Below are 14859 nucleotides of genomic sequence, written 5' to 3'. Positions count from 1 at the left end.
AACCTGATATTCATTGTGAAAATGGAAGAAAGCAGCATTTTGAGACATACTTTAGTGTGTGTGTGTGTGTGTGTGTAAATGAATAGGGATAATACAATATGTACATTCAGATTTTTCTCTATGGTATTTTACTTACTATTTTATTGAGCATTTCCCATTACTTACATATTCTTTGAGAATATTATTATTGCGTGATTTTCTGAGCTGTGTCACAATTCATATAAATAATATGAGTCCTTATGCTGTGCCAAAATTTTCAGTCTTAGAAATACTATTTCTGAGGACACCTGTTAGGATGAGGTGCGACGGTCTCCTCAGGTGGTCAGCTTCCTGCCGGGGCTCTCGGTGGTGGAGCCCACATTGACCATTCATACTCGACCACAAATAAAAATTACCAGAGTGTTTCTGGCTCATGGGATTTACCACTGAAACAGTTTTAGTTCTTTTCAGCAGCCCTAGCCCGATGCCACCTTCATTTAATGCTGCTCAAAAACCGTACCAAGGCCCCAAGACCCGAGCAAGTCTGCACTGAACTTCAAAGTTCCTTTGCGTGAACACCTGCCCTGAGCTAGGAGTGTGTGCCTGTTTCGTGGACTTTGGGTTGTCACTTTTCAGCCTCCAGATATTATTGAGGGCTGGTTGCATTATAGACAATCTCTTCTGTCCAGGAGGAAACTGAGCCTGGAAAGGTAGTGCAGCTGGCCCAAGAGCACAGGCCTGTCAGAAGCAAGCACGTACAGCCACGTGCGGGGCCTGTGGGTGCCACGCCGGTCCCCCCTCACCCCTCAGGCAGCAGTGGGCGTGCTTGGGCTGCGGTGTGCTCATTTTCCCGAGACAATGGCAGCCCTGGCATGGGATGGGATTAATCCTGGCACCTGTTGGCCCAGGGATTCAACACACTCCTCCTTGGAGCCTGATCTGCTCGGTTTGCCAGACGAGAGCAGACGACGAGTCCGTGTCTGTGTTGCCCTTCCCAGCTGGCAAGGCTGATTGATTGTCTGTAATTTGCAAGGGCCCAGAGGGCACCGAGCTGGGTGACAGCCCTGGGGCCCCAGCTGCAGGGGAGGCCGAGCCCCTCAGAGCTGCCTGCAGAGGCGCCCGGACAGGCGTCTGAGTCAAATGGCAGGCAAGTTGTCCTCCGAGCTGGGCCGACAGGGCCGCAGAGTGGCCTCTTAATTGGGTTTGAAAGCTCTCATGGAAGAAAAGCCAATTTCCTGCCATGTGTGGCGTGACAACACCCAGGAAATGAAGGGCCAGTTCTGCTCACAGCATCAGCGGCCCAGCTCAGCTCTCACCAGTGCTTCCTTCTGCCTCTTGGCGGGTTTGCCATGGCAACCTTTGTCTGCTGCCGTCAGCCAAGGTGTCATTATGCTCTCTGAGCACAAGACTAGTCACCCCCTGCCATCGCTCCCTCATCCCTCCGCAGGGATCTACTTCCAACAAAGGGCTCAGAAATCCACGTGTCTTCCTGCTCCCCTCGGCAGAGGCACTGGGTGCTCCAGTGACAAGTATGTCTTTGGGCATTTTTAAAATCAGTTTTCATTGCCTGAAGGAGGAGACTTTTCTCTCAGGATGTGGACAGAGCCCAAAGGAAACCCCTAATGAACTGGCATGGTGATTCTAAGCTTTTCCTTAGGATGCAGTTAGGAGGGGACTGGACATTTGGGAGGGTCACCTGACTCCAGGGCCTCAGGTGGAGGGTGGGGTTTGGAGAGAAGCCACAAGCCCACATGAGTGCTGGGGTGACGGGACCCCAACCAGGACCTGTGCCTTCAATAAGCTTTTCACAGTCCAGGTCCAGTGAGGACAAATGAGGCAGAGGACGGGTCCATGACACGCAGAATGTGGGGACACAGAAGGAATGTGGCCGCCAGAGAGGACTGCCCTGTGCCCACCCTCAGAGAGCTCCGAAGGCCTGCGAGAGCTGCCTAACCACATCTAAAACCGGGTGGTCTAAAACCATACCGAAATCTGTTAGTGAAAATACGAACTGAAGAAAATGTCGAACCCATTTTAGAGGCTGAAGTAAGAAGGTTACATATGTGTATACATGTCCACCCATCAGAGCTACAGAACTCCAAGTAAATGTACTGTACTGATCTTTAAATTTCACCCGTCTTCCCGAAGGATATGAGTTCAAAGAAGAAGTAAATGCATTAAATTGGTAATAAAAATAGGAAATCAGGATCAACAAAGGGAGAATAAAATGTTAACAAAAGGTTTTTTTAGTTGTATGTTTCTCTATAAAACTCTAAAATCTTACTGTTCTCCACCTTTAACATGGTTTTCTTTCCAGTGTTAATCGTGTTTAGCGCCTGGGTCTCTCCTAAGATTTACTTCAGACACTGTGACAAGCAGAGAGAACAGGGAAAGTTGCTCATAGATGGGGGGTGAAGGGGGGTGCCAGCCTGGAAGGGACCAGTGTGGGCTCCTCCTAACCGTGCCCCTTGCTAGCCTCTGACTTGGGGCAACTGAACCCCTCCGAGCGTGGGTGACCCACGTGAAGATGGGGACAAACTTAGAAAACAGGACTGTCTGGCTAATTACATGGGCTAGCCGGGTGGGTGCTGAGTCCGTATTACCTGTCACCCACTCGCACCTCAGAGCAGTAAACTTTGCACCGTTCTTTGCCAGAATGAGTCGTTGGCATGCCTTGTGTGCATTTGCTCGGGCTGCCATCACAGAGTCCGACGGACGAGTGGCTTAAACAACAGATGTTTATTGTCTCACAATGCTAGAGGCTAGAGGTCTGAGTGAGGTGGCAGCAGGGTTGGTGTCACCTGACGCTTCTGTCCTTGCCTGCAGATGGTGACTTCTCTGTGTGCATGCTGCCTGGGCCCTCCTGGGTCCTCAGCTCTTCCTCCTCTAAGGACACCAGCTGGGGTGGATTAGGGCCCATGCTAAAGACCTCCTGTAAATGTAGTGATGTCTTTCAGGCACATAACGCCAAATATGGTCCCATTCTGAGGTCTTGGGGTTTAGGACTTCATCATATGACATTTGGGAGGACACAGTTCAAGCTTCGGGGATGGAAGGAAAATCTTCTGAGGCAGTTTCAGAGTGTCGAGGAAAATACACCCTCTTTGTAAGCAGATGCAAACGTGTGTGCCCCAGTTGTCACTGACACAGAGCTGGGCTTCGATGCTGGTCCCTGGGCCCTGTCCCCTCCTCGGAGGGACATGGGAGTGGCACCGGCCGAGGATTTGTGGGAAGTGACTGCAAAGCGGGTGTGTGACACCTGGTGCGTGCCGAGTGCTCGGAAATGCAGGCTATTATGTTATGGAAAATAGACAACCTGCTGTTGAAATAATAAGAGCTGAAGTGGCCGTCACAGGTGTCCAGAGTTTTCCTGCGTAAAGGAGCGTGGGCTTCGCAATTTCAGGTTCATCTCTTAAGAACAATACAGCGAGTTCATAGTATGCCTCCCAACAGTTTAGACGTGGATTCCTTTGCTCTGTGCTTTGAAGCTCATTTCCATATTTCCTTTGACGTAGGGAAGTGCCAGTGAAGCCACTCTGATGTCCCTGCTGGCCGCTCGGGCCAAAGTGACCAAACGCCTGCAGGCCGCCTCCCCGGGGCTGACGGAAGCTGCTGTCCTGGAAAAGCTGGTGGCCTACTCCTCAGATCAAGTGAGTATGTTGCCTGGAACCCCACTGAGCCACCGAGATCTGAGTGTTCCGTGTCCAGTGGAAACCAAGACTGTGCGGTATCACATCCCGTCTATGAACAGTGGCTCAGGTGTCACTGAGATACACAGCTGCGCTGGAGAGGACGTGTGGCTGCAGTGGCACCTTAGCACATCCAGCTGAAAGTGAACATGCCCTGAGGTCCCTGGGACCAGGTCTGTGGTCACCTGCACTGGCTTTCCCCGCGATTGCCTGGCCGCCTTCAGAACGGCCATGCGGAGACGTGCCACGTGTATCCCAGCTCTGCTGTTTTAAGTGTCGTAATCTCAGGCAACTCGTGCACGTTCTCTGAGCTGGCTGTCCTCGTCACACGGGGACACAAGCCCCTGCCCCTTGGTACTGCTGCCCTGTCAGCGAGTGGCTGCCATCTCAGGAACTCTGCAAACAGGAACATCTAGTGTGATTCCACTGACTGACCAGTCCGTTTGAAAAAGGTTTAAAAAAAGAATCGTGTGAGGTGGCACAGAAGGAAAGAGACTTGATTGGCGGGAAGTACCTCCAGGAGGTAAACTCTAGTCCTGAGGGCAGAGCAGACACGTGAGGGCCGCACCCTCAGCGTGGGGTCCCACAAGGAGGGACGCCTTCCTGTTGCCGGCACCCTTATCTTTGAGGCATTGCAAGCCAGGCACCTCAACGGTGACAGCTCTGTCCCAGTTAGCAATACGTGCAGCCGGGGATCAATGCAGCGCTCATACTTCAGTGCTTAATCAGGAGGCTTGTCTCTGCGTGTGTGCCACACATCAGAACCCTATACATGAAGAACACTATTCGTTTGTATCTCTATCTCCCTTGTTTCCCAGAAGTACACGAGGGAACTGAGGGAAATGCATGTGTCTGTATTCAATGAATAGATGTTGACATAGGCTGCTGTGAAGGTTAGGGTGTACCCTTTCCCAGGGGGTCTTCTGCTGAAAATGAGTTGTGTTCTCAGTTCTCCCAAGGGTGCTGCATGGCTGGTACCACTCTAGCCACATGGGAGTTACATGAATCCATTTGTACCATGGGCTCGGGCCGTCACTGTGCTGTGACTCTCCAGTCCGGTTCCCCAGGAGAAGGGGCTGCCGAGGGGCTTGAGGTGTTCACTGTTTATGGGGGGAGCTGCTCTCTCGGGAAACCTGCAGGAGTGAGAGAAGCAGGGTGCAGCTGGAAGGACCAAGCACGTACGTGGCCTCTTCTAAATCCAGCTGTAGCCTGGCCTGTGGGGGCCGCGCTGGCGTATGAGCCACCACACAGCTGTCCCTCCTGGAGGCAAGGAGCCAGCCATTTGTACGTCTGTACAGTCAGTCCTGGGGGGCTGGGTGTAGCAAGGCGCAGCTGTCAACAGAGAAAGGGCAGCTGGCAGCCATAAGCAGCTACCATCCATCACAGCTGGGGGTGGACACCAGGCCATGCAAGGGGACCTGGGCAGGACGACAAAAGCCTCCTCTCCAGGAGTTAGGTGCACGCACACAAAACCATGTCTCATGGACAATCTAAAACACCACTGGCTTTAGGGACAAATCCTGTTGTCACTGTTTCCCAATACTCCATTGTCTGCCGCAGCAGCCATCCTGAGACGTCTTACCTCCGCTCAGCTCATCCTGAGTTGAATCCCATTCAAGTCTGTGCAGCCCCAGCAGGCTTAGGTCAGGGTGTTGGTGGTAAATTTACAACCTGATTACCTCACCCATCATCTGAAGGAAAAGAACGCACCTGGGTTCATGAAGAGAACTCCTGAGAGTCATCTGTTTCATAGCTGATTTTCGAGCCGCGTTTGAAAAGAGTAGGAATGGTGGCTTATTAAGTGCCCTCTGTGCCAGACACCGTACCAGGAATCCACGTCAGTGCTGGTCATTTTCACAGCTGTGCTTCGGAGTATCTGTCATGTTCTGATTGCGGACGTGAAGCCGTAGGGGCTCACTGTGGTAACTGCCAAGGTCACGGGCAGGCGGCCGGAGTCCACCCAGGCCCCCAGTGCTCCGAAGCCTGAGCTGCCCGCTGGGCCCCACAGGATGACCGCTGGGAGTGGGACGCGCGAGGCCCAGGCCCAGGACAGGGTGGAGCGAGACAGTGGTGGCGTGGCAAGGCAGAGGGTGGTGACTGCAACAGGAGCTGGCTTTCCTGGGAGTCCCTGAGAGAGGACAGACCCGCCACCCAGTGACGGTGCCATGTCCTGGCTCCTTTGCTCCAGACAGTACGTATCGAGCGTCTGTTTACTGACCTGGCCCCCAAGCTGCCCAGCCCCCCCAACCCCAGTGAGGGGAAGGGCCCAGATTTGAATCCAGGTGGTTTAACTTCACTTCTGGGGTGTGTTTTCCAAGATCTCATGGCTTATTCTAGAATTCAAACAATGAGTGACAAACGTCACCAATGTTGACCCAGCACTTCACCCTCACAAGTGTCTGATTCACTAAATGAAAAAGCGAGATCCCACGGGACCTGAAACAACTCCAGGAAAGAAGATGTGGGTGGGGGGTCAGGGGTTGCCTCTGCTGCCTCGTGGCCAGAGGAAGGGGGCCTTGATAGGGGGGCCTCTCTGCAGAGCTGGGGGCTTATGGCGCCTGTGTGGAGCGTGGCTCTAACTCTGTGCTTTCTTTCCAGGCCCACTCCTCCGTGGAAAGAGCCGGATTAATTGGTGGAGTGAAATTAAAAGCTATCCCTTCAGATGGCAAGTTTGCCATGCGTGCTTCTGCTCTGCAGGAGGCCCTGGAGAGAGACAAGGCCGCTGGCCTGATTCCTTTCTTTGTAAGTCCAACAGCACCTCTGCATAGGGGCCCCTGGGAGTTCTGAGCCCGCCTGGGCCTGGGGTGGGGACCGGGAGCCAGGCCACTGTCAGGCTGCCTAGGCGGTCACAGGCCAGGTGGCACGTACGCTGTCAGCCTGCCCCTCCTTGAGGACGGCTGGAGGAAGACTCCACTTACTTTTCCTCCTGCTGCGTGAATCTCAGAACTAAGCAGAGAACCCCAGCCTGGAGGATTCTGCTAAGATGAGACGTCTTGTTTCCGCTTCTTGTGAACGTGCCAGCATGCCGTTGCACGGTGACTGTTCTTTGTGCCATCTGTGACGGTTCTAGATGCTCTGTCATGAGGACTGTGTGACGGATGAGAACCGAATGAGAAATAAAGCACAGAAGGCCTGGCCCCTAGATCAGTGTTCTCAGTAGATAGCAAGACACGGTGCCCGTGAGAGATGCCAGCAAGCAGTCAAGTAGGTGAAATGTCGCACTAGCCACGCAGCCCGGGCTTTTCTAGTGTGCAGATAGGCATTTGCCGGGGGGAAGACATGGTGGGCGTGGCACCCCCGCTGTGGCCATGGCAGCATGTGGAGTCATGTGCGATGGCACATAAAACGTATTGAGGCAGCAGCACTGTGGTGTTCCCCTGGCTGCACATGGGAACCACTGGGCACCGGAGGGGAAGTACCACTGCCCAGGCCCACCCCAGCTCCATGGTACAGAATCCCCGGGGAGGGAACAGGCCCTGGGAATGGTTCCCAGCAACTCGGGTCCTCGTGTACGTCCAGGGAATGCTGCTCAGCAGGCACGCTCCATCTGCTGGGCATTTCCCAGATGTCAGAGCAACCCACAGTGATAGACAGCGAAGCCGCGGAGATGTGAAAGATCACAGGGTGTTGGAGGAGACGCAACTGATGTGTGGTTATCTTAAACCAGCAGCTGCGGGACGAAAGGGAGACAGGCCGGCCCAGACCCAGAGGGGCTGCGGCTTGAGCCTGGACTTACGGGTCTAGTGGTTATAATTCTGCTCGGGCATGTGGCTCTGGGCTTAGTTCTCAGATGCATGTCACCTTCATTATGTGCTCAGGGGCTTGCAGACCCTCTCCATCCGACATCCCCTGCTGAGAGTGAGGGCACATTTGCAGCTTTGGACCTGGAGGCCGGATCTTTGTCCTTCAGGAACTCGTCGGGACTTGTGATCAGTCCCCTGGCTTCCATCTGATGGTTTGCTCTCCCTACGTGACAAGGTCAGGCCGCAGGCAGCAGGCAGTGCCTGCAGGGCATATATCTGAGCAGAGCGGGCAGGTCGATAGGTAAGTGAGGCAGAAAAGAAGGCTCTGGAAGGGGACGTGTGCTGGCAGCAGGGCGCCACAGGCTCAGAGATGGGGCGCCTGCCCAGTGCTCCTTCCTCCCGCACCCGCATAAATGTGATTATACCTCTGCAGAGCGGCTAAAATCAGGTTAGCGGCACCAAGCTGAGCCGGGGAGTCAGAGCCTGGAGCAGAGCAGGTGCTTAGCATTCAAGTGGCTTCTGGGAGTCAGGACAGGCGGACTGGCAGGGGTCTAGTACACTGAGTACACAGGGCCAGCCTGGCAATCCCTGCTGAGAGCCTGGGTGCCCACTGGCCTTCCTCGTGGGCTACTTGGGGCTTGAGTTGGTTGGTCGGGACTCTGGCACAGCCCAGGGTGCTAGGTCCTTTAACTGGCAAGACAGCAAGAGTTGACCATACCTGCTCCCCGTCTTCGCGTGCCCTGCCCCTCTGTGCGTCCTTGACCCTCCAGAGTCTCCCTTAGGTCAGTGTTAAGTAAGGGTCATAACCAAGTCCCATGTATAAGGTTGTTGTGACAACTGAATGTCATATCTGCAAAGCCCAGGCCTCAGAGGAACCAGAAAATGTCCCCTCTTCTAGTTTTCTACTGGGGCTACTCCCAGGACTAAGCAGGATTGATGGTTTTTACAAAAAGCTCTAGGCTCAGAACAAAAACATCAATAATTATATAAAAATCTAAGAATAAAGGTTTATGTTAACCAAAATCTCTTCCTAAGAGACAAACAATGTTAATATTTGGTGAACGTTATTCTAGTACTCTTCTGTGCATACATTCTTAGAAAATCATTTTAACAAGGGGATATTTAATGTTTATATCATTTAAAAACAGAAGTGATTGCATTTCATTCAATTAGAATTTAACTGAGGAAAATGAGATGAAATGGAAGGAATTACTGAGTGACAGATACGTCATTCCTAAGAGACTCTTAAAATTGAGAAAATAAATCACAAGAGACATTAAGATGGTTGAATCATGCTGTGTGTTTTTTTAACTACATATTTTTTTTACTATTCTTTTAATGACACAGACAAAGCATTTTAGTACTCAGTTACATATCAGGAAGGAATTGCCAATACCAGAGGAAAATAACACACTGACTGGAATTCCCACACAATGACTCTTTAGTCAGAAGAAACACATGCAGAGAATGGTAGCCCCTGACGGGAGCGCACCCACAGAGGTGCAGAGGAAAGGAAAGCGGAGGTGTGGACCGTGAGAGCCACTGATACCTTACCGACAGGCGGGCACCACGCCCAGTGCATCTGGGTGCCAACGTGGCAGAGCTGGGCTTCCCACTCAGGTCTTTTTGCCCCAAGTGCTTGGCTTAAATGTTTCTGTTAGTCAGGCCTTTTCATTCTCTGTATTTCTGATGCATTGAGGTCTGGGCCCTTGCGGCCCTGGAGGCCTGCATCACTCCCCCCATCCCCCACCCGGTCCAGGGCTAGCCAACAACCAGAGCAAGGAAAGGACTCCCCTGCCAGTGAACCTTTTATATGCAAACAGCCACTCCAGAGCCCACAGGGCCCCTCCACCCCCTCTGGGGGCCCCTACACCCAGGGCCACCCTCCCTCTGCCTTGGTCACCCCAGGACCAGACGACGAGGGCAGGCCCTGTGCCCCACAGCCCACTGAGACAATTCAAACTCTCCAATCCTAGGCCTGCTCGGCTGCCTCGCCCGATCCTTCTGGCGGAAACCACAGTAAAGACTCTCAGCCCCGTTTCCCCATCCCCCTGCCCCCTGACCTACCCTGGTGTTTCCCCGTGTGGCCTGCATGGCGTGGCTGCCCCTCGTCCTGGGAACTGGGAGTATAACAGGCTATCTTTTCAATGGCAGTCGTCTCCTGATCTGTTGGCCTTGCCGTGCCCAAACGATGATAAAACCTGCTCTTGCCAGGCCTGGGAGCAGCCTTGAGGGCCTGACTCCCTTGGGTGTGCCCCCCGGATGCCTGCCATAGAGCGTCCAGGACTTGCTTTGGCACCACTTCCTGCCCTTGGGCAGGGGACAGCTCTGGTGCCCAGGCAGTGGCTCTCCAGCCAACGACTGGGCCGTGCCAGCAGAGAAGCAGGGCATGTCAGCTGAGCCATCCCCAGGACAATACGATGCCCCCTTAGAGAGGGCTGAGCTCTCTGGGAGGTGCACTCGGCGTTCCGGGCTAACGCAGATGGTCGTATATGAAATGGGACCAGGAAGACGTCCAACAGTGTCCCAGGTTGATGAGATGCATGCGTTTCCACCCTCCCCAGCTCTGTTCTCATGGCACATAGCGTTGCTTGGGTCTTAGTGGGCCGGGGGGGGGGCGGGGGGGCTCAATAACAGCTGCACAGACTGGATGGAATTTCACACTTTTGTCCTATCTCAGGAGAAACCTCATTATCCAGACAGTACCTGGCATCATAAGTAGTTAGGCCTGTTGGTAAACACGAAAGGCTTATCGTGAACATAAGTGCTTTGCGATCATTTGCAGAGTTTACATTCAGCACTTAGGCTGTGTCCAACAAAGCACCAGTTCCTAGCAGTACAGAGAAATAAGACGCGGACCCTGGTATTAGAGCTTCGAGGGTCTAGAGAGAGAGAGACAGAAAGCCTGGCACGTGGCGATGGCACAACCAGTTGGTGCATGTGTTGTCACAGGGCCGCAGGGTGTTCAGAGACCAAGAGAAGCAGGGGAATCCACTCCATGTCCCCAGATGTGTGAGCACTTGCTCAGAACACAACGTTAAGAGTTATTTCCAACATCGCAGGGCTGCCTCATAAATCTCCTCAGGAGAGCACATCTCCTGGAGCGTTGGAGTTAATCTTCAGGAACAGTCTGGTCCAGAGAGAGGAAGGCAGCCGATGACAGCCAGTGAGTGACAGGCAGCCAGACTCCTGCGGTGGCTCTGAACCCACCCAAAGGCTGTTTGTTCTAGAAGAAGCAGTCCAGCGTGTCCTGCTGAGTGCTCGTCATTGCCAGTGTGTATTCTGCACACACACTCACACGTGCACACACACACAGACATGTGCACAGACACTTACCCAGTACACACACACATGCACACACACACTCACTAGGGAAAGACCCAGGCCTACTTCATGGGAGGTACGATGGCCAACACGGACGCTCTGTCTAACGCAGAGCACGGGGACCTAGCCGATCCGTCTCTGCCCCTCAGCACACGGGCTGCTCCGACCCAGCCTGGCTCCTTCTCAAGGTGTCACGACGCTTCCAGCACCGATGAGTGTGTGCTCAGAGCCCCGTCTCCACCCGGCAGTCACCACGCACCACACGCAGAAGTCTGGGCGGTGGTTGTCCCCAGGCAGTTGTAACCGTGACCGAAGCATGGGGCTCACAAGGTCGTCTGCTCTTTACTCTCCAGGTGGTGGCCACACTGGGAACCACATCGTGCTGCTCCTTTGACCGGCTTTCAGAAGTGGGTCCCATCTGTAAGTACCCATTCCACTTTCTTCTGGAGCAAGTTCTCGATATGTGTGGAGTTTCACAGACTCTCCTCGTGGGCTCTCCTCCCCAATATTAACTTAATATTATAACAAACAGAATATAACATACACTATAATGTCAACATAATACAACTTAACATCATGATAGTTTGCCAAACTCTTTTTTCATTTGCAATAACACAAACCGCACGAGATGGAACTCCACATACCAGAATTTGGATAAATTGGACAAGAGCAGGGCTTAGCTTTACCAAACACACTGTTTATTTCAAAAGCCAGCTGTTGCTAGCAGTGGAAAGTGACGTAAGTGCAAGGCTGACTGCCCGTGGCGGAGAGGAGAATACACTCCAAACCCCAGCACACCCCTTCCCGAGGGCCGTGTACACATAGCGAGAGATCACCCGCCCTTGAAGTAAGTTTTCCAGCATCTTTTCTAGCCTTCTTGAGATTACTGAATGTAGTTAAGCAAATTGCTTAAAGCGATTAAGCAAATCAATACCCAAACACTGGGTTTCTCCAAAGAAGAATCTGAGCTTCAGACATTGCTCGCCACCTCCTCCCCTGCCCCCCAGCACTTAGGTTTTCTACTAGACACAGGAAATCAGTGTTGTTCAAAGGTGACCGTGACTGTAAGGCTGGTTGAGAGTTAGCTCTGAGATGGGTTTTGGGGGCCTGTCATCAGTTAGAGGCACCGGCTCCTGAAACCCCGTTTCTCTGTCCTCGGGACATGATGCCCTGGGAGGAGCTAAGCATGCAGAGGTCCCTGGAGCTGGTCACAGCCCAGGACCACTCTGTAGCGTGTGCTGGTCTCAGGGGAAGCCCTGGTTACTGGCTCACCCTCTGGTGGCCCCACCTCGTTTCTCCCTTCTCCTAACCCGGGATCCGCCATGGTCCATACTTGGGGAGTGGACCCCTTCTCCAGCGCTGTGGGTGACAGCATGGGGCACGGCCTTGGTCACAGGTGAGCCGTGGTGCAGCCCAGGCCCACCGCTCAAACCTGCGTGCCTTCACTGCTGAGTTGCATCCTTCAAGCACACGGAAAGCGATGCTTGTGAAATGATAGTGTCTGCCTCACAGAATTCTTTAAAGGACAAATTAGTGTTGTGGCTGGGAGCAGTCCCGGGGCATGTGGATGGGGGTCCCAGAGCATGGAGATGGGGTCCCAGGGCATGTGGATGGGGGTCCTGGGGAGTGTGGATGGGGGTCCTGGGGAATGTGGGTGGGGGTCCCAGAGCACGGAGATGGGGTCCCAGGTCATGTGGTTGGGGGCCCCGGGGCATATGGATGGGGAGAGAGATGGGTGGGACAGCGGCACAAGGATGGCTGGAAGGGGCTGCAGCGGACTGGCGGTGACGCCTGGGTGCTGGCGGACCTTGTCCCGAGCATGTAACTCCTGTGCTCTGGCCTTGGGGTCTCGGTGACCCAAAACACTGAGAGGGTCCAGAGGCAGGTTGTGGTGTCGGCTGGTGACACCAGATGGGACACAGGGCTGGTGCGATGGCTCTTTGCCTCCCATGGAAAGGAGAGAAGCCTATTCAGAGGCCACTCCCACGGGCATCTGAGTTCCTTCTGCTGGAGTGTTAGGCCAGGAAAGTTTAGAGGGAGCCTGAAAGACCCTCCTTGCTTCTGACACTAATTCAGGCTTCCCCAAAATAGCGTCAGTCTTGATAATCCGAAGAAGGACCCACAGAACGCCTGAGAGCATGTCACCATTATGGTTTATTCCTGGGAGGAGACACATGGGACAGTGTGCAGGAGGGTCTCAGCTTAGAACTCTGGTCCTCCTCTCCCGAGGCGTCATGGTTGGCTGACTCCCCAGCCACAATGGAGGACAACGTGTACAAGTGGGGTACCTCTCTGCCAGGGAAGCTCACCTGAGCTTTCTACATCCATAGTTGTTTTGGCGCTGAGTCACGCACGGCCCACCTGCTGCCCAGTCTCGAGCCGCTCCTAGAGGTCCATCTAATTCCTGGGGTCTCTAGTTCCTCCGGAAGCCAGAGCTCATGTGGCCTGGCCCAAAGCCCCATCATAAATCATGTTAAACTGTCTGGGGGCCAAAGTCAGGCAGGAGCAGACACCTGTCAGGCAGGGTGGTCCAGGGCTGAGAGGTCACTGCCGGGAGCCGAGGGCAAGGCCAGGCCTCTTTTGGGAAGTTAATTCCTTACAGCACTTCCTCTGGGGTCCCTCTGTCATTCCTACCCACCACCCCTCCCGCGTCTCCAATACGCCCTGAGCGACAGAGCCTGGGGGTTGGCCTCCTCTGGCCCCCTCCTGGGGACCCCTCCATCTGTCTGTCCTGGAGGCCTGGACAGCGTGGATGGGTTGTGGGTGTTTTTAGCCAAGCATCCGTCTCGTGAGGGTGATGGCTGTGGAGGAGGACACAGGGCTAGGGAAGAGAGGGCCTTGTCTTCCCCTGGAGTTGTGGCTCGTCTTTCCTGACTCCACTGCCCATTCAGGCGGAGTCCTGCTCTGGCCCCCTTCACCACAGTTCTGAACCAAACACAGTCCTGGGCGTCTCAGACCGCTCCCATGCCTCCAACGGAAAGTGCAGAGCCCTCAGCAGTGGCCAGGAGTGGCCCACAGGCTGGAAGCAGACTTGCTCTGAGATGTTCAACTACCCGTTAGTGCATCTCAGCCGCAGCAGCAGGGGCTGTCCCGTTGTCTCCAGGAGAAACCCTAGTGTCCCAAGGCTTGTGCCCTCCCTGGCTCCCTGCCGCATGCATGAGGGCTCTGCGGGTGCCCAGGGAGGCGGGCCCGACACCCTTTGCCCATAGAACATCCTCAGGTTGCTCCATTGTCCTCCGTGGGAATGCCGTGTCCTCAGGACACTTTTGATCTTCAGGGGAGGAGTCTTTCCGGCATCTAGAGACCAGGTGAACAAATGCCGAGGGTAGACTGCAGCGGGAAGGATTCTGGGACAGGGTGGGGCCAGGTGGCAGACCGCGCAAGGAGGGCACCCGCGGGAGGACTCACAAGCCGCTTCTGTCCTTCAGGTAACAAGGAGGGCATGTGGCTGCACATCGACGCGGCCTACGCAGGCAGCGCCTTCATCTGCCCTGAGTTCCGGCACCTTCTGAACGGAGTAGAGGTGGGTGTGCTCTCTAACAAGATTGTGTTTTCAAAAGCGCTATGTAGCCAGTGGCACCTCCTGATAGGGATGTGACATTCAGTTTTTCAGCACGTTATTTTCTAACCAATTCCAGTGATTACGTCCCTTATGACATAGGTGGGAACCTTCCGGATGGGCAACCTGTCTTCCTGCAATGCACCAGATGTCTACAGCTGTTTTTCAGTCTGCACAAATCCTGGGCAGAGCTGTCACGGTTGGAGAGGTTTTCGCTCATAAAACTGTGGGAAAATATTTAGGAACAATGTAAAACCTTAATGGGTGTGAGATCGAGGAGTAATTTAAAATACCAACCCGTGATTCCATTTGGTCTGGTTCAATAAGGTAGCTGTGTTCTGATCAATATCGAACGAGCAGCTATTAATGCATTGGAATGTCCTGTGCCACTTTCAGAACTTGTAAAATTGTGGCCTGGAATGCGGACTAACACATCTGATTCTTTTGAGGAATAGCAAACAAAATTATGGACCAGTGTTCAGCTCCTCCACAGGGCTGCAGAGCGTAACGTGGTACATGCACACAGCATGGAGACAGCACTTTGTGGGTGTGCTCTATGTTTCAT

The 14859-nt window shown here is 53.8% G+C and overlaps 1 protein-coding gene across 8 annotated transcripts in view; it reads left to right on the top strand.

The window, feature by feature from the left end:
* Window positions 1–14859, top strand: part of DDC (dopa decarboxylase) — a 52856-nt gene that overhangs the window by 23915 nt on the left and 14082 nt on the right. For all 8 annotated transcript variants that reach the window (XM_081079815.1, XM_081079820.1, XM_081079813.1 and 5 more), the window contains 4 exons: window positions 3495–3629; window positions 6267–6410; window positions 11089–11155; window positions 14164–14258. In XM_081079815.1, coding sequence (XP_080935941.1) covers window positions 3495–3629; window positions 6267–6410; window positions 11089–11155; window positions 14164–14258 — 441 coding nt within the window. The remainder of the gene's footprint in view (window positions 1–3494; window positions 3630–6266; window positions 6411–11088; window positions 11156–14163; window positions 14259–14859) is intronic.

This window comes from Rhinolophus hipposideros, assembly GCF_964194185.1.
Source record: "Rhinolophus hipposideros genome assembly, chromosome: 18".
In the NCBI taxonomy this organism is placed as follows: Eukaryota; Metazoa; Chordata; class Mammalia; order Chiroptera; family Rhinolophidae; genus Rhinolophus; species Rhinolophus hipposideros.
The sequence above is the reverse complement of the archived record's forward strand: the minus strand, read 5'-3'. Positions and strand labels throughout refer to the sequence as shown.